At 47.8% G+C, this 24,509-nt stretch overlaps 1 protein-coding gene across 8 annotated transcripts in view; it reads right to left on the reverse strand.

The window, feature by feature from the left end:
- RIMBP2 (RIMS binding protein 2) overlaps window positions 1-24,509 on the reverse strand; it is a 1,529,140-nt gene that overhangs the window by 201,546 nt on the left and 1,303,085 nt on the right. For all 8 annotated transcript variants that reach the window (XM_085633657.1, XM_085633660.1, XM_085633661.1 and 5 more), the window contains one exon: window positions 6,980-7,097. In XM_085633657.1, coding sequence (XP_085489783.1) covers window positions 6,980-7,097 — 118 coding nt within the window. The remainder of the gene's footprint in view (window positions 1-6,979; window positions 7,098-24,509) is intronic.

Below are 24,509 nucleotides of genomic sequence, written 5' to 3' on the forward strand. Positions count from 1 at the left end.
CATGAGGGCAAAAGTCTGGAGAATGGAGATGACTGCCAGGGGGCCCCCTGAAAGGCTGGGGCCTGGGGCCAGAGCCCACTTGGCCCATGCATTAAAACGTCTCTGACAACAGCTGAGAAGCCTGCCGGGGCAAGTTGGTAGCCCAAAGTGTTTAAACTGCCGCCGTGAAGCACCAGGGACCAGGACTTGAAGCACAAGATGCAGTCTATTTTTAATTCTTGTCGCTTTTCTTTGGCGTCTTGTCCATTTCTTCTTCAACTGTGTTGGTGCTGTTTAAATGCTTAACACTTGTCCCTCTGTGAGAGTCTTGCTGCTCAGAGCCACAGCTACCCAGGCTTGAACTGAAGGTTAGGCAAAGAAACCGAATGGTCCTAAAGGGGTTGGTAGGTGTATTACATGGTGAGGTTGCACAACCACGCCTTATATTACACCTCATTTCTTCATAGCATTCATGTTTCTGTATTCTCTGAGATGTTAGGGCACAGGGCATGCCCTGTCTGTGTACCTCTGCCTCACAGGACGTGTTCTGCAGACCCTGCCCTGTTTTTGTTCTTATTTCTTTGTCCCCAGACATCTTGCGCGCGCTGTGGTCCTTTCCCAGTTTGTGCCCATCTTCCTGTAGAACTTATGCTCCAACTGCTGCTATGTAAAATATATACATTTACAGCAGATGTATAGGTCTTATGCCGCAGGCCTCGCACTGTTTGCCTGTCTTATACTCAGGAGTTTGTGCTCCGTGTCATTGCAATATTTCTCATGGGCCGGTGATACAAACATTGTACTACTTAGGTACATCTCCACACCGCCTGAGATCTTTCACAGATGTGCAGATCTTGCCCTCTTTATTATAACTTTGCATCTCTTCACAGGCCCTGCAGCAGTCTCCTTGATACATTTGTAGACACCTTTCCATCTCCTCCCAGGCTTTGTGCTACAATGTATTCACCATTTCTATGCATATTTACGTCTTGTGCGTCTTGTGCGGCAGACCTTGAGGTTTTTGTGTACATTTTTCCATCTGCTCATTGTTCTCGGGCTGGAGACCCTGCACTGTTGACTAACATTTCCTGTTTCCTCATTGGCGTTCGCTGTAGACCTTGTGTTATTTGAATACATATTCCAATCTCATCAGCTTTAGGCTTTAGATGATGTCATTTCCTGTTCTGCCTCATTGTTCTTGCGTTGCAGACCTCGCACTACACACATCTTCCCATCTACTGCACTGAACTGCAGCCACGGTGGATGCCTTCCCTTTATCCTCGGCCTGGGGGCGGTGTGCACTGTGGTGGTGCACCGTCTGCTCCTGTCCCCAGGGCCATGGTTAGCACCCTCCCTTATACTGGGCCGAGGAGGTGCGCACTGCGCTTTTCTGCTGAGGATCATAGTTAGCACCCTCCCTTTCACTAGGTCTTGAGGTGGTGCACACTGAAGTGGCACACACTCCGCTCTTCTGTCCAGGATCATGGTTAATACTCTCCCCTATTCTAGGTCTTGAGATAGTGCACACTGAAGTGGTGTGCACTCCACCCTTCTGCTGATGATCACAGTTAACACCCTCCCTTAAACTAGGTCTTGAAGTGGTGCGCACTGAAGTGGTGCGCACTCTGCTCTTCTGGTGAGGTACATGGTTAATAAGCTCCCTTAAACTAGGTCTTGAAGTGGTGCACACTGAAGTGGTGCGCACTCTGCTCTTCTGGTGAGGTACATGGTTAATAAGCTCCCTTAAACTAGGTCTTGAAGTGGTGCACACTGAAGTGGTGCGCACTCTGCTTTTCTGTCCAAGATCATGGTTAATACTCTCCCCTATTCTAGGTCTTGAGATAGTGCACACTGAAGTGGTGTGCACTCCACCCTTCTGCTGATGATCACAGTTAACACCCTCCCTTAAACTAGGCCTTGAGGTGATGCCCACTGAAGTGGTGTGCACTCTGCTCTTCTGCTGAGGATCATAGTTAGCACTCTCCCTTAAACTAGGTCTTGAGGTGGTGAACACTGAAGTGGTGTGCACTGAAGTGGTGCGCACTCTGTTCTTCTGCTGGGGATCATAGGTAGTACGCTCCCTTACACTAGGCCTTGAAGTGGTGCCCACTGAAGTGGTGCGCACTCTGCTTTTCTGTCCAGCATCATAGTTAATACTCTCCCCTATTCTAGGTCTTGAGGTGGTACACGCTGAGGTGGTGCTCACTCCCCTCTTCTGCTGTTGATCACAGTTAACACCCTCCCTTACACTAGGTCCTGAAGTTGTGCACACTGAAGTGGTGCGCACTCTGCTCTTCTGCTGAGGAGCATACTTAACACCCTACCTTAAACTAGGTCTTGAGTTGGTGCGCACTGAAGTGGTGCACACTCTGCTCTTCTGCTGAGGATCATAGTTAGCACTCTCCCTTAAACTAGGTCTTGAAGTGGTGGACACTGAAGTGGTGCGCACTCTGCTCTTCTGCTGAGGATCATGGGTAATAAGCTCCCTTAAACTAGGTCTTGAGGTTGTGCGCACTGAAGTGGTGCGCACTCTGCTTTTCTGTCCAAGATCATGGTTAATACTCTCCCCTATTCTAGGTCTTGAGATAGTGCACACTGAAGTGGTGTGCACTCCGCCCTTCTGCTGATGATCACAGTTAACACCCCACCTTAAACTAGGTCTTGAGTTGGTGCGCACTGAAGTGGTGCGCACTCTGCTCTTCTGCTGATGATCATAGTTAGCACTCTTCCTTAAACTAGGTCTTGAAGTGGTGCGCACTGAAGTGGTGCGCACTCTGCTCTTCTGGTGAGGATCATGGGTAATAAGCTCCCTTAAACTAGGTCTTGAAGTGGTGCGCACTGAAGTGGTGCACACTCTTCTCTACTGCTGAGGATCATAGTTAGCACTCTCCCTTAAACTAGGTCTTGAGGTGGTGCGCACTGAAGTGGTGCGCACTCTGCTCTTCTGGTGAGGATCATGGGTAATAAGCTCCCTTAAACTAGGTCTTGAAGTGGTGCGCACTGAAGTGGTGCACACTCTGCTCTTCTGCTGAGGATCATAGTTAGCACTCTCCCTTAAACTAGGTCTTGAGGTGGTGGACACTGAAGTGGTGTGCACTCTGTTCTTCTGCTGGGGATCATAGGTAGTACGCTCCCTTACACTAGGCCTTGAAGTGGTGCACACTGAAGTGGTGCGCACTCTGCTTTTCTGTCCAAGATCATGGTTAATACTCTCCCCTATTCTAGGTCTTGAGATAGTGCACACTGAAGTGGTGTGCACTCCGCCCTTCTGCTGATGATCACAGTTAACACCCACCCTTAAACTAGGTCTTGAGGTTGTGTGCACTGAAGTGGCGCACATTCCGCTCTTCTGTCCAGGACCATCGTTAATACTCTACCCTGTTCTAGGTCTTGAGGTTGTGCACACGGAAGTGGTGCGCACTACGCTCTTCTGCTGAGGATCATAGTTAACATCCTCCCTTAAACTAGGTCTTGAAGTGGTGCGCACTGAAGTGGTGCGCACTCTGCTCTTCTGGTGAGGATCATGGGTAATAAGCTCCCTTAAACTAGGTCTTGAAGTGGTGCGCACTGAAGTGGTGCGCACTCTGCTCTTCTGCTGAGGATCATAGTTAGCACTCTCCCTTAAACTAGGTCTTGAGGTGGTGAACACTGAAGTGGTGTGCACTGAAGTGGTGCGCACTCTGCTCTTCTGCTGGGGATCATAGGTAGTACGCTCCCTTACACTAGGCCTTGAAGTGGTGCACACTGAAGTGGTGCACACTCTGCTTTTCTGACCAGCATCATAGTTAATACTCTCCCCTATTCTAGGTCTTGAGGTGGTACACGCTGAGGTGGTGCTCACTCTGCTCTTCTGCTGTTGATCACAGTTAACACCCTCCCTTATACTAGGTCCTGAGGTTGTACACACTGAAGTGGTGCACACTCCGCTCTTCTGCTGATGATCACAATTTAACACCCTACCTTAAACTAGGTCTTGAGTTGGTGCGCATTGAAGTGGTGTGCACTCTGCTCTTCTGCTGAGGATCATAGGCAATACGCTCCCTTACACTAGGCCTTGAAGTGGTGCACACTGAAGTGGTGCGCACTGCGCTCTTCTGCTGATGATCACAGTTAACACCCGCCCTTAAACTAGGTCTTGAGGTTGTGCGCACTGAAGTGGCACACACTCCGCTCTTCTGTCCAGGATCATGGTTAATACTCTACCCTGTTCTAGGTCTTGAGGTTTTGCACATGGAAGTGGTGTGCACTACGCTCTTCTGCTGAGGATCATAGTTAACACCCTCCCTTAAACTAGGTCTTGAAGTGGTGCGCACTGAAGTGGTGCGCACTCTGCTCTTCTGGTGAGGTACATGGTTAATAAGCTCCCTTAAACTAGGTCTTGAAGTGGTGCACACTGAAGTGGTGCGCTCTCTGCTTTTCTGTCCAAGATCATGGTTAATACTCTCCCCTATTCTAGGTCTTGAGATAGTGCACACTGAAGTGGTGTGCACTCCGCCCTTCTGCTGATGATCAGAGTTAACACCCTACCTTAAACTAGGTCTTGAGTTGGTGCGCACTGAAGTGGTGCACACTCTGCTCTTCTGCTGATGATCATAGTTAGCACTCTCCCTTAAACTAGGTCTTGAAGTGGTGCGCACTGAAGTGGTGCACACTCTGCTCTTCTGGTGAGGATCGTGGGTAATAAGCTCCCTTAAACTAGGTCTTGAAGTGGTGCGCACTGAAGTGGTGCACACTCTGCTCTTCTGCTGAGGATCATAGTTAGCACTCTCCCTTAAACTAGGTCTTGAGGTGGTGGACACTGAAGTGGTGTGCACTCTGTTCTTCTGCTGGGGATCATAGGTAGTACGCTCCCTTACACTAGGCCTTGAAGTGGTGCACACTGAAGTGGTGCGCACTCTGCTTTTCTGTCTAGCATCATAGTTAATACTCTCCCCTATTCTAGGTCTTGAGGTGGTACACGCTGAGGTGGTGCTCACTCTGCTCTTCTGCTGTTGATCACAGTTAACACCCTCCCTTATACTAGGTCCTGAGGTTGTACACACTGAAGTGGTGCACACTCCGCTCTTCTGCTGATGATCACAATTTAACACCCTACCTTAAACTAGGTCTTGAGTTGGTGCGCACTGAAGTGGTGCGCACTCTGCTCTTCTGCTGAGGATCATAGTTAGCCCCCTCCCTTAAACTAGGTCTTGAGGTGATGCACACTGAAGTGGTGTGCACTCTGTTCTTCTGCTGGGGATCATAGGCAATACGCTCCCTTACACTAGGCCTTGAAGTGGTGCACACTGACGTGGTGCGCACTGCGCTCTTCTGCTGATGATCACAGTTAACACCGCCCTTAAACTAGGTCTTGAGGTTGTGCGCACTGAAGTGGCACACACTCCGCTCTTCTGTCCAGGATCATGGTTAATACTCTACCCTGTTCTAGGTCTTGAGGTTGTGCACATGGAAGTGGTGCGCACTACGCTCTTCTGCTGAGGATCATAGTTAACACCCTCCCTTAAACTAGGTCTTGAAGTGGTGCGCACTGAAGTGGTGTGCACTCTGCTCTTCTGGTGAGGTACATGGTTAATAAGCTCCCTTAAACTAGGTCTTGAAGTGGTGCGCACTGAAGTGGTGCACACGCTGCTCTTCTGCTGAGGATCATAGTTAACACCCTCCCTTAAACTAGGTCTTGAAGTGGTGCGCACTGAAGTGGTGCGCACTCTGCTCTTCTGCTGAGGATCATAGTTAACACCCTCCCTTAAACTAGGTCTTGAAGTGGGGCTCACTGAAGTGGTGTGCACTCTGCTCTTCTGCTGAGGATCATAGTTAACACCCTCCCTTAAACTAGGTCTTGAAGTGGTGCACACTGAAGTGGTGCGCACTCTGCTCTTCTGCTGAGGATCATAGTTAACACCCTCCCTTAAACTAGGTCTTGAGTTGGCGCGCACTGAAGTGGTGCGCACTCTGCTCTTCTGCTGAGGATCATAGTTAACACCCTCCCTTAAACTAGGTCTTGAAGTGGTGCGCACTGAAGTGGTGCGCACTCTGCTCTTCTGGTGAGGATCATGGTTCATACGCTCCCTTATACTAGACCTTGAGGTGGTGCGCACTGAAGTGGTGCGCACTCCGCTCCTCTGTCCAGAATCATGGTCAATACTCTTCCCTACACTAGTTCCTGAGGAGCTGTGCATTTAGGTGGGGTACAGCCCACTCTTGTGCCCAGGAATATCGTTAATACCCTTCCTTATCCTAACTCTTGAGGTGGTGTGGACTCTGCTCATGTGCCCAGGGTTATGGGTACCTCCCACCCCCTTTTACTAGGTGCCAAGGTGGTGCACAGTCCGCTCCTGTGATCAGTGTCATACTTAGCACTCTCTCTTTAAATTCGGCCTGAAGTGGGAGGCACACCCCTCATGTACCCTCTTGTGAGTCTGATCCTTTCGTTCTGATATCCTCTCCAGTACCACAGCCCTTGTAGACTACTCTGAGCTTCTGCTCCCTAAACAGAGCCCATGGTGCTCTATGTAGTGCTTCTGGGAGCATGCCGCCCCTGAGGACCTAGACACTGACACTTAGGAGCCAAGCTTGTGTATCCTGGGGCTCTGGTCATATAGCACACAGAGGCGCCCATTGCATCAGCTCTTGAAGGACTGGATATATTGCTGCAGCCGCACCCAGCGTCCCAAAGGGTGCATTTATAAAATGGAATGAGCACAGAACAATGGATGGTGCAGACGATGAAGGGGAAGGTGAATGAGACATGGATGTCTGACACGTGTTTCGCTAACACTGGCTTGTTACTTGTCACGTTTGCTCACTTCATTGATCTAATGACAATCTTAATTAAATTAATGATCAGGTTTGTCTGATGGTATTATCTTCCTGTCCATTAAATGAAGAAAAATGTACACTTAACCATTAATGCTCTTTTTTTATGTATAGTAATTCATATATCAGAAGAATCACCAGTGTCGTAGTATGAAAGAACAGACATTCATCAATCGGTCCAACTAACCAATGGAAGGCACGCTCATTGGCCGGGGCCTTGGTGGTAGCGCGTTTCCGTGGGACACCCGGCGGCCCGGGTGCTCTCCTCTGTCCGACCGTCCTGCGGATGATGATGGCCCTAAAAGCTGAAAAGAGAACAACTTTGAGTCTCGCAGCTGAGGGTCTTATAAAGAAGAAAATAAATACCCATAAAAATCCAAGTTTCCCAAAGCACAAGCACTAAAGGCAACTTCACTTGGTTTTTAACTGAAAGGTTAGCTGAATGTGAGCCCCAATCCATTGAGTCTAGCAAGTCCTGGGTTGGGTGCTCTTGAGAGGGGATTATTGAAGCACGCCTCCCAGGTCATGGTGGGATTGTGTTACTGTCCAGTGAGCAGTGTGGGAGAAAAGAGGCAGTTTTGAACAATATTGGTGTAGAATCTGACTGTTGATATGACAAGGGAACCTATAGCCCTTTTAGCTAGTCAATAGGACTGGCCTGCAAGAACACCACAGCGCTGTATGTCTCTAAAATAAAACAGTGATATAGCAATGGTGGGCTGACAGACCAGCTGTCCGCCCAAGAGTCTCTTACAGATATCGAGCAATGGTGGAACCACAGACCAGTTTTGCCTCCTAACACTCACTCACAGATATGAAGCTTTGGTGGAATGATAGACCAGCTCTGTCCCCAACACAATGTTACAGAAATTGAGTGATGGAGGAACGACACACCAGCTCTGCTCCCAGTACTCTTGTACTGATATCGAGCGATAGCGGAACGACACACCAGCTCTGCTCCCAGCACTCTTGTACTGATATCGAGCGGGAGTAGAACAACAGACCAGCTCTGCACTCACTAACATGTATCGAGCTTTGGTAGAACGATAGAGTAGCCCCTCACACACTCCCTTACAGATATTGAACATTTGTGAAACCACAGACCCCATACCCATCACACTCTTACAGATATCGAGCAATGGAGGAATGACACACCAACTCTTTCCCCAACACAATCTTACAGATATCGAGCGATTGAGGAACGACACGCCAGCTCTGCTCCCAGCACTCTTGTACTGATATTGAGCGGTAGTAGAACAACAGACCAGCTCTGCACTCACTAACAGGTTTCGAGCTTTGGTAGAAAGATAGAGTAGCCCTGCCCCTCACACACTCCCTCACAGATATTGAACCTTTGTGAAACCACAGACCCCATACCCAACACTCTCTTACAGATATCGAACTTAGGTAAAATGATGGGCTAGTTGTCCCCAACACACTCTTACAGATATCAAGCAATGGAGGAACGACACACCAGCTCTGTCACCAAAACACTCTTACAGATGTCAAGCGATGGAGAAATGACACACCAGCTCTGTCCCCAACACACTCTTACAGATATCAAGCGATGGAGAAATGACACACCAGCTCTGTCCCCAACACTCTCTTACAGATATCGAACTATGGCAGAACGACACACCAGCTCTGTCCCCAACACACTCTTACAGATATCAAGCGATGGCGGAACGACACACCAGCTCTATCCCCAAAACACTCTTACAGATGTCAAGCGATGGAGAAATGACACACCAGCTGTGTCCCCAACACACTCTTACAGATATCAAGCGATGGAGAAATGACACACCAGCTCTGTCCCCAACACTCTCTTACAGATATCGAACTATGGCAGAATGACACACCAGCTCTGTCCCCAACACACTCTTACAGATATCGAACAGTGGAGGAACGACACACCAGCTCTATCCTCAACACACTCTTACAGATATCGAACAATGGAGGAACGACACACCAGCTCTGTCCCCAACACACTCTTACAGATATCGAGCGATGAAGGAACGACACACCAGCTCTGTCCCCAACACACTCTTACAGATATCGAGTGATGAAGGAATGATACACCTGCTCTGTACCCAACACACTCTTACAGATATCAAGCAATGGAAGAACGACACACCAGCTCTCCCCAACACACTCTTACAGATATCAAGCGATGAAGGAACGACACACCAGCTCTGTCCCCAACACACTCTTACAGATATCGAGTGATGAAGGAATGATACACCTGCTCTGTACCCAATACACTCTTACAGATATCAAGCGGTGGACGAACGACACACCAGCTCTGTCCCCAACACACTCTTACAGATATCGAACAGTGGAGGAACGACACACCAGCTCTATCCCCAACACACTCTTACAGATATCGAACAATTGAGGAACGACACACCAGCTCTGTCCCCAACACATTCTTACAGATATCAAGCAATGGAAGAACGACACACCAGCTCTCCCCAACACACTCTTACAGATATCGAGCGATGAAGGAACGACACACCAGCTCTGTCCCCAACACACTCTTACAGATATCGAGTGATGAAGGAATGATACACCTGCTCTGTACCCAATACACTTTTACAGATATCAAGCGGTGGACGAACGACACACCAGCTCTGTCCCCAACACACTCTTACAGATATCGAGCGATGGAGGAACGACACACCAGCTCTGTCCCCAACACACTCTTACATATATCGAACAGTGGAGGAACGACACACCAGCTCTATCCCCAACACACTCTTACAGATATCGAACAATTGAGGAACGACACACCAGCTCTGTCCCCAACACACTCTTACAGATATCAAGCAATGGAAAAACGACACACCAGCTCTCCCCAACACACTCTTACAGATATTGAGTGATGAAGGAATGATACACCTGCTCTGTACCCAACACACTCTTACAGATATCAAGCAATGGAAGAACGACACACCAGCTCTCCCCAACACACTCTTACAGATATCAAGCGATGAAGGAATGACACACCAGCTCTGTCCCCAACACACTCTTACAGATATCGAGTGATGAAGGAATGATACACCTGCTCTGTACCCAATACACTCTTACAGATATCAAGCGGTGGACGAACGACACACCAGCTCTGTCCCCAACACACTCTTACAGATATCGAGTGATGGAGGAACGACACACCAGCTCTGTCCCCAAGACACTCTTACAGATATTGAAAAATGGAGGTACAACACACCAGCTCTGTCCCAATCACACTCTTACAGATATCTAGCTGTGGAACAACAACCCACCAGCGCTGTCCCCAACACACTCTTACAGATATCGAAAAATAGAGGTACGACACACAATCTCTGTCCCCAACACACTCTTACAGATATCAAGCGATGGAGGAATGACACACCAACTCTGTCCCCAACATACTCTTACAGAGATCGAACAATGGAGGAACAACACACCAGCTCTGTCCCCAACACACACTTACAAATATCGAGCGATGGAGGAATGACACACCAGCTCTGTCCCCAAGACACTCTTACAGATATTGAAAAATGGAGGTACAACACACCAGCTCTGTCCCAATCACACTCTTACAGATATCTAGCTGTGGAACAACAACCCACCAGCGCTGTCCCCAACACACTCTTACAGATATCGAAAAATAGAGGTACGACACACAATCTCTGTCCCCAACACACTCTTACAGATATCAAGCGATGGAGGAATGACACACCAACTCTGTCCCCAACATACTCTTACAGAGATCGAACAATGGAGGAACAACACACCAGCTCTGTCCCCAACACACACTTACAAATATCGAGCGATGGAGGAACGACACATCAGCTCTCCCCAACACTCTCTTACAGATATCAAGCAATGGAAGAAGGACACACCAGCTCTCCCTAACACACTCTTCCATATATCGAGCGATGAAGGAACTACACACCAGCTCTGTCCCCAACACACTCTTACAGATATCGAGCGATGAAGGAACGACACACCAGCTCTGTCCCCAAAACTCTCTTACAGATATCAAGTAATGGAGGGACGACACGCCAGCTCTGTCCCTAACACACTCTTACAGATATCAAGCGATAGTGTTGGGGATGGAACTCATCTATCGTTCCTCTCTTACGGATATCGACAGTTGTTCCCGAGATGGACAACAGAGCAGACCTGCGCCAGCAGAAGGCAATAGTGACCAACTCACGACTGTTCTACACTTGAAAGATCTTCAAAAGAGGGAGACCAGCCTAAAGACAAGGGGGGCTATAGCAGAGTCAGTCACAGGCTCACCTCTGTAAGGTAGAGTCAGACATGCCTTAGTATCCGCAAAGCTGCTCCAGATGCCGTCCTACACCCTACAAATATCCAGTTTTTATGCCCAACTTCAACTTACAGCGAGGAGAAGGCTGACATCAGCTTTTCAAGACTAACTTTTCTAATTGTAATTACCCAACATTGAGGTTTGGTGGGGAAGGTAGTCTGAGAACTCCGGGGAGTGCTAAGTTAGAATAAGACCCTTTCCCACCTTTTCTTCACATTTATGGGTTCTGTACCGAACTGCAGCTCCCTACATCTATTTTTGCTCTGGTTCCTAAAGTGAGATTTGATTGTATAGGAACTAGTTATCTGGTCCAATACCTTCTCGGATGGTAATGCAAATCAGCAACTAGCAATAACAAGGAAAGTAAGTAAAGATCGCCCTTCACATAGAAGGTGGTCACTAAACTGCATGGTTAGTGGTGTGATCCTTTTAAACTTAGGGGCATATTTATGAGAGGCTTGCATCACGCTTGCACCACGCAACATGGTACATGCATGACACAAACCTCGAAGTCAGATTTTTGAAGCCACGCAAAGCCTCTTTGCTTGGCTCTCAGTGGCTTAAAAAATCTGGAGTAACGCATGCAGTGGAAATCGCTGTGTTGTGTTACTCTGTCCTGGGAAGGTATTCTCTGGATGGGTGTTGCGTGGATGTTCCCACGCAACTCCCATGGATTTTGACACATCCCCAGATGTACAAGAACTTGTAAACCTGGGAATGCGCTAAAATGTTACATCTTCCTAGGGGAGGAGTAACAAGGAGAAATCTCTTAATTTCTCCTCATTTCTTCCTCATTTTACAGCACACATAGAAAGAGGAATATGCCTCTTAGGATTGTTTTTCTGCAGGAAGGTGCCTTTTCCTGCACAAATCTGAAAGAGACTATTAGTTATAGATTCCTTACCTTAGAATTACCCCCAGGCGTCAGACTGGATCTGGGATTCTCTTAGCAGTACCCCTGCATGCCAGTAGGTGACATCAGTTGGCTCCACATCTGTTGTCGGCATGGTGGTCGCCAGGATGACATGGCTGTGTCAACTTGATGCTGCCCCTGCGCGCTGACGTCAGTTCTTTCTTTTTCCACGCTAGCCTAGCGCAGATCCGGAGAGAGCTTGCCCCTTAGTCACTTTTAGACTAAACTTTTTGACTTTTGACGACGCCTTTTTTCAAGTCTTCGACTCATGGTGTACACGGGATGTCCCATCGTCGGACCTGCTTCAAGCCTTGTGACTCCTGTCACAAGTTGATATCTGTGACGGACCCGCACCTCATGTACCTCTGGTGCCTGGAGCGCGACCACGACCCGAAGTAGTGCTCCGACTGAATGCATGAATCAGAAGTATTTGCGGGAGCGGTCCCAAAAGCTTTTGGAGGCCCGGCAGTCAGTTTTGCGTCGCTCCCGGTCTCGCTCCAGGGGAAAGTCTCGAGACCGGTCATGGAGCCATCACACCTTGTCCAAGTCTTCGCAATCTTTGCGTAAGTCGAAGTACAAATAGAAGGTAAAGAAGCACTGTCGCTCTTCGCCTTCCCCCTGTCGGTCGGCTGACACGACGCGGGACCCAGAGCGTCGTCACTCTAAGGCTCCGTCTCCGGCACTTGACTCAGGAACAACTCTGTGCTTCCCTTCAGTTCCGGGAACCGGGGCGTCCCCTGCCCAGCTTCGTACATTCTATGAAGCCCTCCACCGTGTGTTTGGGCAGCCCGACTCTACCGGTGCACCTTTGTGCCTAGCGGAGCCAGTTGGGTGCCTTGGGCCTTCGATGCCAGCTGCTCCGGTGCCGGAGGGCCCACGTGGATCCAGGTCTGGATCCGGATTGACACCGGTCAACCTCACTCGACCTTCCCTGGTGACGCCCCCCCAGGAGTCGGCCATGCCCCCGGCCGACACCGTCCTCATCCTCATCCCCGAGATGGACCCAGAGCTGGACCGACGATGAATCTGACACCGGAGGGTACTTTTGTTCCCTTGTTCATCCCACGTGTTCAATATCGCCCTGAGGTTGGTGATGAAGACTAAGAGGGGTCGCTGGACAGACCAGCTGGAAGAACCGGACTGGAGAGAAGAATTGGGTGACGCCAATGGTCTGGATACCTTCCCAGACCTTGGCATGCTTTCTCCCCCTACGGTTGCAACGGAGGAGGGAGCGTCCTGTGCAGTGGTGATGTGTAGGGCAGCTGAGGCCATGGGCCTGGAGCTCCCTACAGTGGCAGTCAGAACTAACCTCCTGACAGAGGTGCTTCAATGGGCAGCAACTTCTTCTGAACCCCTCTTGCCCTTCAATGAAGCCCTCATGGACGTCCTTCTGGGCACTAGGTCCAAGCCCAGCACAGGGGCTTCGGTGGAACAGGCGATTGCCCGCCGCAACCGCCCGACTCCGGGCGATCCTATTTTCCTCACCCAACACCCTTCCCCCGAGAGCTTGGTGGTCCAAGCTTCTTCTTCAAACGGTGCATTCCCTTCTGCACCCCTAGACATTGAATCCAAGAAGCTAGATCCCCTTGGGAAGTGTATGTTCTCTTCCTCCAGCTTAGCACTGCAGTCCATGAATACCGCATGCCTCTTGGGCCACTATACCCATACAGTCTGGGATACGGTTGCACAAGTGCTGCCTCAGTGCCCGGAGGAGGTCCGGGTCATCCTTTCTCAAGCCATTGCAGATGGGAGATACGCAGTAAAATTCACAATTCGCTGTGGACTGGATACCACCGAATCACTGGGCAGAACGATTGCCAATTCGGTAGCCCTTCGATGCTATGCCTGTTTAAGGACGTCTGGTTTTTCAGGGGATGTTCAGTCAATTCTGCTAGATATGCCCTTCGATGGCCGGCGTCTTTTTGGTGACAAGGCAGACTCGGTGCTGGAACGCTTTAGGGACACTCGGGCTACGGCCAGATCCTTAGGCCTCGCTGCGCCTTACTGTTCACCACAGTCTGCCTTTCGCCCCTTTCATGGCTACGGAAGGGGCACCCTACCAAGTATGACCTACTCCAGCCACCGGGCGACGCAAGCTGCCCAGCCTCTGTGTGGCCGCGGACGTGGGACCCAGCGACGCGGGTCTGGGAACTAGTGGGCGGGCCAGCCCACCCTTTACCCCCCGCAGCAGCCTCCAAGCCCTCCTAGTCTGACCTTTCAGGCCCATCAGCGGCCAGTGAGTGGCAGGATTCGCCATCAACTCCCCCCGGCAATCCAGCAGATCAAACAGGTGGGTTTTGCAGATAGTTCGAAGGGGCTACTCCCTCCCCTTCGAGACTACCACCCCACTCCATGCCACCATCCTCAGATCGCATGTCGGAGGATCATTTGGCGCTTCTCCACCGGGAAGTCTTAGCTCTCTTAGCTAGGGAGCTATCAAGAGGGTTCCTGCACCAGAAGTAGGTTGTGGTTGCTATTCCCGCTACTTTCTGGTGCCCAAGAAGGACAAAGGCCTCCGTCCTATCCTGTACCTCAGGGCCCTCAACCTCTTCCTCCGGACGGAGAAGTTCAAAATGCTAACCTTGGCTCAGGTACTATCTGCCCTCGACCCTGGAGACTGGATGGTGGCGTTGGACTTGCAGGACGCTCATTTCTACATCCCCATCCTGCCAGCCCACAGACGTTACTTACGGTTCACGGTTGGCCACGAGCCTTTTCAGTTCACCGTGCTCCCCTTTGGCCTTACCAGTGCCCCTCAGGTGTTCAGTAAAGTGACGGGGTGGTCGCAGATCATCTGCGCAGATGAGGGGTCCCAGTCTTCCCCTATCTCGATGACTGGCTGTTAAATGTGGGCTCGCCCCAGACTATCTTCTCCCACCTCCAGGCTATGATTGACCTACTGCATTCACTGAGGTTCACTATCAATGTGCCGAAGTCACACCTAACTCCCTCTCAGTCGCTCCCTTTCATCGGAGCTGTTCTGGACACAGTGCACTTTTGGGACTATCCTCCCGAGCAGCGAGTCCAGGATATTCGGGCTATGATACAGAGGTTACAGCCTCTATCCTGGATTTCGGTGAGAATGACCCCGAGGCTGATGGGCCTCATGGCCTCCTGCATCCTGCTGATGGATCATGCCAGATATCGTATGCAGGCTCTGCAGTGGGACCTGAAGTTCCAGTGTGCACAGCATCAGGGAAACCTTTCCGACAACATCCAGAACTCGGAGAGAACTGTGCAACAACTGCAGTGGTGGTTAACGAACCAGGATTGGGTCAGAGGCAGATCCCTCTCCCTTCCCCAACCAGAACTCATGGTGGTGACTGATGCATCACTCCTGGGATGGGGCGGCCACTTGGGAGAGGCAGAGATCAGAGGAGTCTGGTCTCCAGCGGAGTCTGGGCTCCACATCTACCTGTTGGAGCTCCGGGTGATTCACTTGGCACTGAGGGCATTCCTTCCCTCAAGGGGAAGGCAGTGCAGGTGTTCACAGACAACACCACCGCCATGTGGTAATGCAACAAACAGGGTGGTGTGGGGTCGTGGACCCTTTGGCAGGAGGCTCTTTGCCTCCGGTCATGGCTGGAACATCTGGGCATGACCCTGGTGGTTCAACACCTGGCAGGTTCTCTGAACGACAGGTTGGACAAACTCAGCCATCGGTGCCTGGTGGATCACAAATGGCGTCTTCACTAAGAGGTGGCTATTCTGTCGCAGCAGCGGTGACCAGTCCTCCACCCAAACCTGTCCAGCCTCCACCTCCTTGTGTGGAGATTGAGCGGTGACAGTTGACAGCTTTTGACCTTCCTCCCAAAGTCTGTAATGTCATCTTGGCAGCCATGTTTGTGGCATGGTGCACAGCAAAGGCTGTGGATCTGCTCTCCGCCCCTCTTTCTGAGGTTCTTTTGTTCCTTCTCTCTTCGCCCCAGCAGGGCTCTGCTCTGGGCACTCTTGAAGGCTACCTGGCAGCCCTTTCTGCTTTTCTTCAGCTACCAGATCAGCCCGCTTTGTTCAAGTCCCCTATTGTAAGTCGCTTCTTTAAAGGCATTATTCATCTCTTTCCTCCATCTCCTTTAATAATGCCTCAGTGGGACTTGAACCTTATGGGTGCTCCCTTTGAGCCTCTTCACAACTGTCCTCTTATGCTTCTCACCCTGAAGGCTGCCTTTCTTGTTGCCATCACCTCTGCTCACAGAGTGAGTGAGCTTCAGGCTCTTTCTTCTAAGCCCCCTTTCGTCTCGGTCCATCCGGACAAAGTGGTGCTTCGAAAGAGGCCCTCATTCCTACCTAAAGTGTTCACTCCTTTTCACATCAGACAGACTATCACTCTGCCCACCTTTTTCCCGCCTCCACACCCTTCCAAGGAGGAGGAGAGACTCCACCATCTGGACCTGAAACGTGCGCTGTCATTCTACCTTGATCACGTGAAGGGTTTCTGGGTGGACGACCAACATTTTGTTGGCTATATGGGTGCCAAGAAATGGCGGGCTGTCCAAAAGCATACCATCTCTCGGTGGGCCATCCTTTGTATCCAGACTTGTTACGCTTTCGCTAAAAAGGATCCTCCAGTGGGGCTGTGAGCTCATTCTACTAGAGCTACGGCAGCAACTACTGCTTTTTCACGTGGAGTCCCACTCATTCACATCTGCCAGGTGGCCACGTGAGCTTCAATGCACACGTTCACCAGACACTACTGCCTGGATAGTCAAGTCCGGAGGGACAGCTACTTTGCCCTTTCTGTCCTCCAGGACTTTCTGGTTTGAACTTAGTTCACCGTCCCTCCGCCGGGCATGGTATTGCTGGGGTATCTATTCTAAGGTAAGGAATCTATGACTAATTCTCTCTTACAGATGAACAAGTTACTTATCTTCGGTAACGATGTATCTGTAAGAGACATATGTTAGTTACAAATTCCTTACCGCCCTACCCATCCCGCTCTGCGAACTGACATCTAGGGATAGGGACTCCCTTGCAGGGCCCTAATGTGGCGCATCAGTGGTCAGTGTCTTTCAAGGCTCTGCCCTTCTGGTGTGGAAAGTTGTGTTAGAATTGACATCAGTGCAACGTCTAAGTAGACACAGTGACATCATCCCGGTGACCACGATGCCGACGACGGACGCGGAGTTGACCAACGCTTGTGTTGTATTCTCTGTATAATCTTTCATCTTAGTTTTGTCTGTGCCTTTAAATCTTATGTGGAATTCCCTGTAATTCTAGATGGTTCTGATGATAGAGATTCTCGATTCCTGTCACTAGATCTGCACCTGCTTACCTGTGAGCTTCTTATCCTGATTTCTCTTAATTAAATGATTTTTTCTACAAAATACTTTCCAGGAATTTATTGGAATTTAACACTATTTTTGGCGACGAGTTAATGGAGATTTATTTTATTCTTGGAAGGATACCTGAATTTGCTTCATTGTTTTGATTGGCAATTTTTTTTTATTTATTATTCATACTTTCCTCAAGATTTTGATTTTTTTTTAATCTTCACTACCACCTGGCGGCATATCGAAGTCTGGATTTTGACTTATTTTCTCTGGATACGGCGAAATTAAATACTCAAACGGATTTATCTGGGTGACCGTTGGAGTTTGTGTTTCTTCGACTACTGGAAGGATTCTGTCTCGTGTCCCTCGGAGCCGATGCTTGTGTTCATCCCTGGAATTCATCTTCGCTCTGCTCTTTGTCCGCACTCGTCATTATGCGTTCTTCTAACGTGCCACGCAAATCACGTTGCGTACGGAGGCCATCTTGGAAATTGGTCTCCTAGCAACGTCGCGCTGAAGAAACGCGGACACGAAGGAGGAACACCCTTCGGAACGGACTAATCGTTCTAACTGATATCCAACGGCGGTATTATTTTATTTATATTCATGGGCATGGGTATGGGTATGTGCACCTAGCAAGTGTTACTTTTCCTGTAAGCACGGACAGGTGCCTCGTGCTCCAAGACTCCCTTTTGAAGTACCACAACCCTCCCAGCGGAACTCACATTAACATTGTTCTCCTTATGAAACAGTTAGTGATATCCAGCGCTTCGATTTCAACCTCAGTGACATCTGAGCAATACTTTAATTACTTAATTCTTCACAGTCATTCTACTCATTTGCATATTAATGCACACGGTGATGTGCACACCTTTTTAACAGTTTGTTTACAGTGATGTGGACGCTGCATAATTTGTTCTAATTCATCCCCCTGAATTAATTAACGTTGCTTTACCCTCTCAATTATTTTTTATCTTTTTTTTTCTTTCTTCTTATTTGCTTATATTAAAATGCAGTTTGACCCTCCCGCAAAACTCCTTCAGGTTAAAGGGGACCCTCCTATTCCCTGGTCCAGGTGGAAGGAGGAGTTCCTCACTTACCTCAAAGCTATAGATGGTGACAGACTATCTGCTGAGAGAAAAAAATATATATTTTTTGCATTGTCTAGGTTCAGAAGGGCAACTTGTATATAGGACTCTTCCAGAAACCGATGGGGGCGGAGACAAATGTTTTTGAGGAAGCTTTACATAGAATAGAAGTTAGATTTAAGCCTACTTTTAGCATTGCGTTAAACAGGTATAAATTTAATACTAGGGCGCAACAAGAAAATGAAACTTTTGATGATTTTCTCACGGGGTTACGTGGATTGTCTGTACATTGTAATTTTGGTCCCATGACCGATGAGATGATCCGTGATCAAATCATCGTACATATTAAAAGCAAAAAAAAAACAAGAACATTTATGGATTATGGGAGATCCTGATCTTAATGAAGTCATTAAAACCTCTAAGGCACTTGAACAATCAGACAAATGGATTCAATGTTCACATAAAGATGATAAGGGAACAAGTGATGAGGTTTGTGCAGTGAAAACGGATCCACAACACCTTAGCCCAGGTACTACATCAACACATGATGGTGTTGAATCTTATCAGAAGAGCCAAATTGGTCAGACATTTGTCAGAAGACCTGAAAGTGGTCTTCGTTGTTTTAGATGTGGAAGCCCAAATCATGGTGCCTCCTTTCCCAAATGTCCTGCCCTTAATAGGGAATTCAAGAAATGTGGAAGACGTGGACATTTTGCTTCCGTCTGTAGGGATTCTAGAAGCCGTGAGAATAGTAATGTTAAAAGTAGAGTCTCCAGTGTCAATATAGAATCTAGTGAATATAAAGGTGAAGGATATGTTGGGGGAATGTTGTTATCCATAGAGAATGGAAATGTAGATCTAAATGCAAATGACCTGAGGCCTCCAAAATGTGTAGTGCAGGATGTGGAATTGGAACTTATGGCGGACCCTGGTTCCCCTTGGACTATTATCACCAGAGATATGTTTTTAGATCATTTTAAAGGGAAGTTTTCATTTGAGGATCTTAAAAAATCGGATATTGTAGCTCGAGCTTTTGATGGATCTGTTATTGATATGGATGGATTCGTTGAAGCGGTGATTGAATTCAAAGCACGAACGGCCTTTATTAAAATGTATGTTGCCGTGAAAGGGGTGAATGTGTTAGGCTGGAGAGATCAATGGTCTCTGGGAATAATGCTCAATCCCAGAAGTCATGATCCTGTTCTGTTAGTGTCTCAAGTGAGTGAAAGTGTAGATTTTAGAAATGAAATTGAGACCATTGTTAGTCTTTTCCCTAAAGTATTCTCTGATAAATTAGGGAAACTCAACAAATTCTCACACAAGATTAGAATTAAAGAAGGAACATCTCCAGTTAAGCAAAAACTTAGGACTGTACCAATATGTGTAAGAGAAGTTCTTAAAAAACTTTTGCAAGGGCTCATTGATGACGATATAATAGAGGAAGTGGAATCCTCTGAATGGGTTTCTCCCATTGTTCTTGCCAGAAAATCAGATAAAAGTTTGAGGTTATGTGTAGACTTGAGAGTGCTAAATGCTAACCTGATAGTGGACTGCCATCCTTTACCCAATATAAACGAAGTAGTTTCCATGCTTGAGGGAGCTAAGATTTTTTCTACATTTGATTTGCGGTCAGCTTATCATCAGATTGTTCTCACTGAAGATTCAAAGAGTTGTACCGCTTTCCTAACACCCCAAGGGTTGTTTCAATATAAAAGAATGCCATTTGGTGTGGCCTCTGCGGCATCTGTTTTTCAGAGAGCTATGCAACATATTTTTAAAGATGTGGAAAGCTTTGTGAGGTGTTTTCAGGATGATATTCTTGTGTTCTCCCCTAACCCTCAAAAACATACTGAGCACATAAAGGAAGCTTGTAAACGTTTAGAGCAGAATGGGCTAACTTTAAAACAAGAGAAATGTAAAATGCTTTGTGAGAGTGTGGAGTATTTGTGACAAACTCTAACTGGAAATGGAGTAATTCCCAAAAAAATCTTTGGTTGAAGCAATTGTAAAAGCACCGGCCCCTGATAACAAAGAGAAACTGTTATCCTTTGCAGGACTCTGTGAATACTACAGCAAATTTAGAAAAGACTTTGCTACCAAAATGGAGCCTTTGAGAGAGCTTACGAGGCAGAGTGTGGCATTTTGTTGGGCATCAAGACAGGAGGAAGCTTTTCAATTGATTAAAAATCAAATTGTTGAGGCTCCAACCTTAAAACCATTTTGTATAAATAAGACTTGTATTGTCACAGTGGATGCCAGCAAGTACGGGTTGGGAGGAGTTCTTTCACAAAAAAGTGCCAAGGATGAGTGGTGTGTAGCGTTTGCCTCTCACACTCTTAATGAAACAGAAAGGAGATATTCTGTGATTGAGAAAGAGTTATCAGGATGTGTGTGGGGTATTGAGCACTTTCGGAATTTCATCTGGGGTAACAGATTTATACTCAGGACAGATCACAAACCACTTGTATCTATCCTATCTCCTGGAGGTGGGCGGAATGCCACTGCAAGGATTAGTAGACTTATGTCTAGGTTACAGGAGTATAATTTTTCTGTAGAATATGTTCCTGGGAAGCATAATGCTACGGCAGATTGTCTATCTCGTCTTCCTAGCTCTCAGATGTATGAGGAAACAAATTCTAATGACACTGAAATGATTGCCACCATTTCCGATTTTGTTTCACAAGAATTTTCTGCTATTTCAGAAACTCTGTGGAATACAACACAAGCGTTGGTCAACTCCGCGTCCGTCGTCGGCATCGTGGTCACCGGACAAAACTTGGAACCTTCTTAAGAGTTTCATTCTTACAGGATGGCCCAACAGTGGAAGTGTCCCTCCTGAACTTCAGTCATTTTTGCAAGTTTCTTCTGAACTTACGGTAGAGAATTATCTCATTTTCAAAAACGGGAAATGTGTTCTTCCCGAGTTAATGCGAGATGTTATCCTTAAACTTGCACATGAGGGGCATCCCGGGATGTTGTCCATGAAGAGGTTGATAAGATCTAGTTTTTGGTGGCCAGGGCTGGATAAAACTGTGGATAGAACTGTGAGAGAATGTTTCCAATGCATCAATAGTGATAAAATGCTGAGAATTTTTCCTGCTCCTCTTAAACCAGTGCCATGGCCAGATTCCCCGTGGCAAAAGATTTTTTTTGACATATCTGGGCCATTCAATTCTCTGCCTCAAGATTCTCGCTTTGCTTTGGTAATCGTTGATTATCATTCAAAGTGGCCTAAGGTTAAATTTGTTCATCATGCTACCACTCCAACCATCATTGATTTTTTAGAGAGATTTTTACTAGGGAAGGTGTACCGGAAGTTCTTGTAACCGACAATGGAGTGCAACTCAAATCTCATGAGATGCAAAGTTTTTTAGCACTGCATAACATCTCGCATCATACTACAGCTCTCTATGAACCTCAGGGTAATGGTCAGGTTGAGAGGTTCAATCGAGTGCTTAAGGATGGTGTTGAAATGGCTAAAAATTCAGGTAGAGATTGGAAAATTGTTCTGAGGGAAAAATTGTGGCCGTACCGCATAACTCCACATACTACAACTAATTCGAGTCCTTTCCGTTTGCTTAGAGGTAGAGAGCCAGTTTCTAAGCTGTGTCCTTGGTGGATAAAAAATAAAATGTCAAAAGAATTTGTTAGTGATGATTTGGAAGAAGTGAAGCTTAAAGTTCAGCAAAAACAAGAAAGAATGAAGAGATCTTATGATACAAAGATGAAGGTAAAAATACCTTCATTTGTGATTGGTGATTGGGTCAAAGTAAGAAAACCAGGATTCAATATTAAAGGGTATGCTAAGTTCGGACCTCCTATTAAAGTTATTAAAGTAAATTTCAACACTGTTATGACACAGGATAGGAGAATTTGGAATGTTAGACATTTTGCCAAATCTCGCTTACCTCCTGTTCCTTCTATTCGTAAATCCAACCTTTCTAAGGAACCTGACTCCATTTCTTCAAAAATAAAAACTGACCGTCGGAAGATCAAGCCTCCCAGCAGAATGAAGGTCTATGTTTAATTGTTGAGGGGGAGGATGTGTTGTATTCTCTGAATAATCTTTCATCTCAGTTTTGTCTGTGCCTTTAAATCTTAAGTGGAATTCCCTGTAATTCTAGATGGTTCTGATGTTAGAGATTCTCGATTCCTGTCACTAGATCTGAACCTGCTTACCTGTGAGCTTCTTATCCTGATTTCTCATAATTAAATTATTTTTTCTACAAAATATTTTCCAGGAATTTATTGGAATTTAACACTTACCTATCAACGTGCAGGGGTACTGCTAAGAGAAAAATTCTCTGGAGCCAGTCTGATGCCTGTGGGTAATTCTAAGGTAAGGATTATATAACTAATATATGTCTCTTACAGATTCATCATTACCAAAGGTAAGTAATTTGTTGAATCCTGCATGCAACACAGGTACCCTTGCACCATGATGCAAGGATGTCTGCATTGGCACTAGGCTGCTAAAAGCGCGCCAGCTCAGGGGATAGGACAGGAATGCGCCATAATGCCTTTAGTACGGTGAATTGCTGCCCTTGCCCTGTGACGCAGTGCAGGGTAGCATGGTGCCTTGCTGCACCGCGTCAAAATCCCATAAATGAGCCCCTTAATCTCTTTATCCAGCACATCATTATCCCGCATGTTCAATTTGGATTTTTCTGACCCTTACAGTACATAATAAATAAATTACCTCCATATCAAAATCCTAGATTTTTCTTTTTCGCAGCCTAAAAGAAGCATTTCAATGATCTCTACTTCTGGTACCCGGGTACGAGAAGGAACCTGGCCAGGTTCGTTCTTGGCTGAGAATACCTTGGGGTGAAGTCTCAGTATCGGCTACACACTGCCTTCATGGCCATAGCTGGAGCTCCACTGCGGGCAGCAGTATGACACCCGGCACTGTCCGGGTGAGAAGTGTTAAGCCGAAAGACACCACCTCAAACATCTGTGTCTTGTGGGAAAAGGGTTCACCAGAATACCCCAAACACAGGCCCAGATCTACCAAGCCCCTGGTTGCCAAGGCGTCACGCAAGGGGGTGCAAGGCAACACTAGGGTTTAAGTGATATTTACTAACTCAAGCATAGCCACCTTGCATGGCTGTGATGGAGCGGTGGAAGTGGTTCTGGGATCCAGTCACTGCCTGTGCTGATGGAGCGGTGGATCTGGTTCTGGGATCCAGTCACTGCCTGTGCTGATGGATTAGCGGATCTGGTTCTGGCATCCAGTCACTGCCTGTGCTGATGGAGCGGTGGATCAGTTATGGGATCCAGTCAATGCCTGTGCTGATGGAGCAATGCAAAATAACAGTTGATGGAAAGAATGCAGAATAATGTCATACATTCACCCCAGTACAGAGATCTGGGCCTAAATCCATCGTTTTTTTGCTCACCATGCTGTTCCAGTTTGAACCCAGCCATATGCAAATCAGTCTTGACCCTCTGCCTCATGGGAGCAGTCCAGCCCGAACTGCCAAGCCAGGTCCTCCCTGGACTGGAAACAAGCATCCCAGGACCGGTTGGCCGGTTTCGGGGTTTCACCCCTCTTCAGCCAGGATAGCCTGATTCCAGTAGCATGGAGAACAAGGGACCCACGTCTGGGCATACCCTTCCCACTGGAGCGGCAGATCCGATTCTGGAATTCAGTCACTTCCTGTGCTGATGGAGCGTGGATCCTGTTCTGGGATCTAGTCACTGCCTGTGCTGATGGAGCAGTGGATCCGATTCTGGGATCCAGTCACTGCCTGTGCTGATGGAGTGGTGGATTCTGTTCTGGGATCCAGTCACTGCCTGTGCTGATGGAGCAGCAGATCCTGTTCTGGGATCCAGTCACTGCCTATGGTAATGGAGTGGCGGATCCTGTCCTGGGATCCAGTCACTGCCGGTGCTGATGGAGCAGCGGATCCTGTTCTGGGATCCAGTCACTGAATGTGATGATGGAGCGGCAGGTTCTGTCCTGGAATGCAGCCACTGCCGGAGCTGATGGAGCAGCAGATCCGGTTCTGAGATCCAGTCACTGCCTGTGCTGATGGAGCAGTGGATCCGGTTCTGGGATCTGGTCACTGCCTGTGCTGATGGTGTGGCGGATCCTGTTCTGGGATCCGGACACTGCCTGTGCTGAT

This window comes from Triturus cristatus, chromosome 11 (assembly GCF_964204655.1).
Source record: "Triturus cristatus chromosome 11, aTriCri1.1, whole genome shotgun sequence".
In the NCBI taxonomy this organism is placed as follows: domain Eukaryota; kingdom Metazoa; phylum Chordata; class Amphibia; order Caudata; family Salamandridae; genus Triturus; species Triturus cristatus.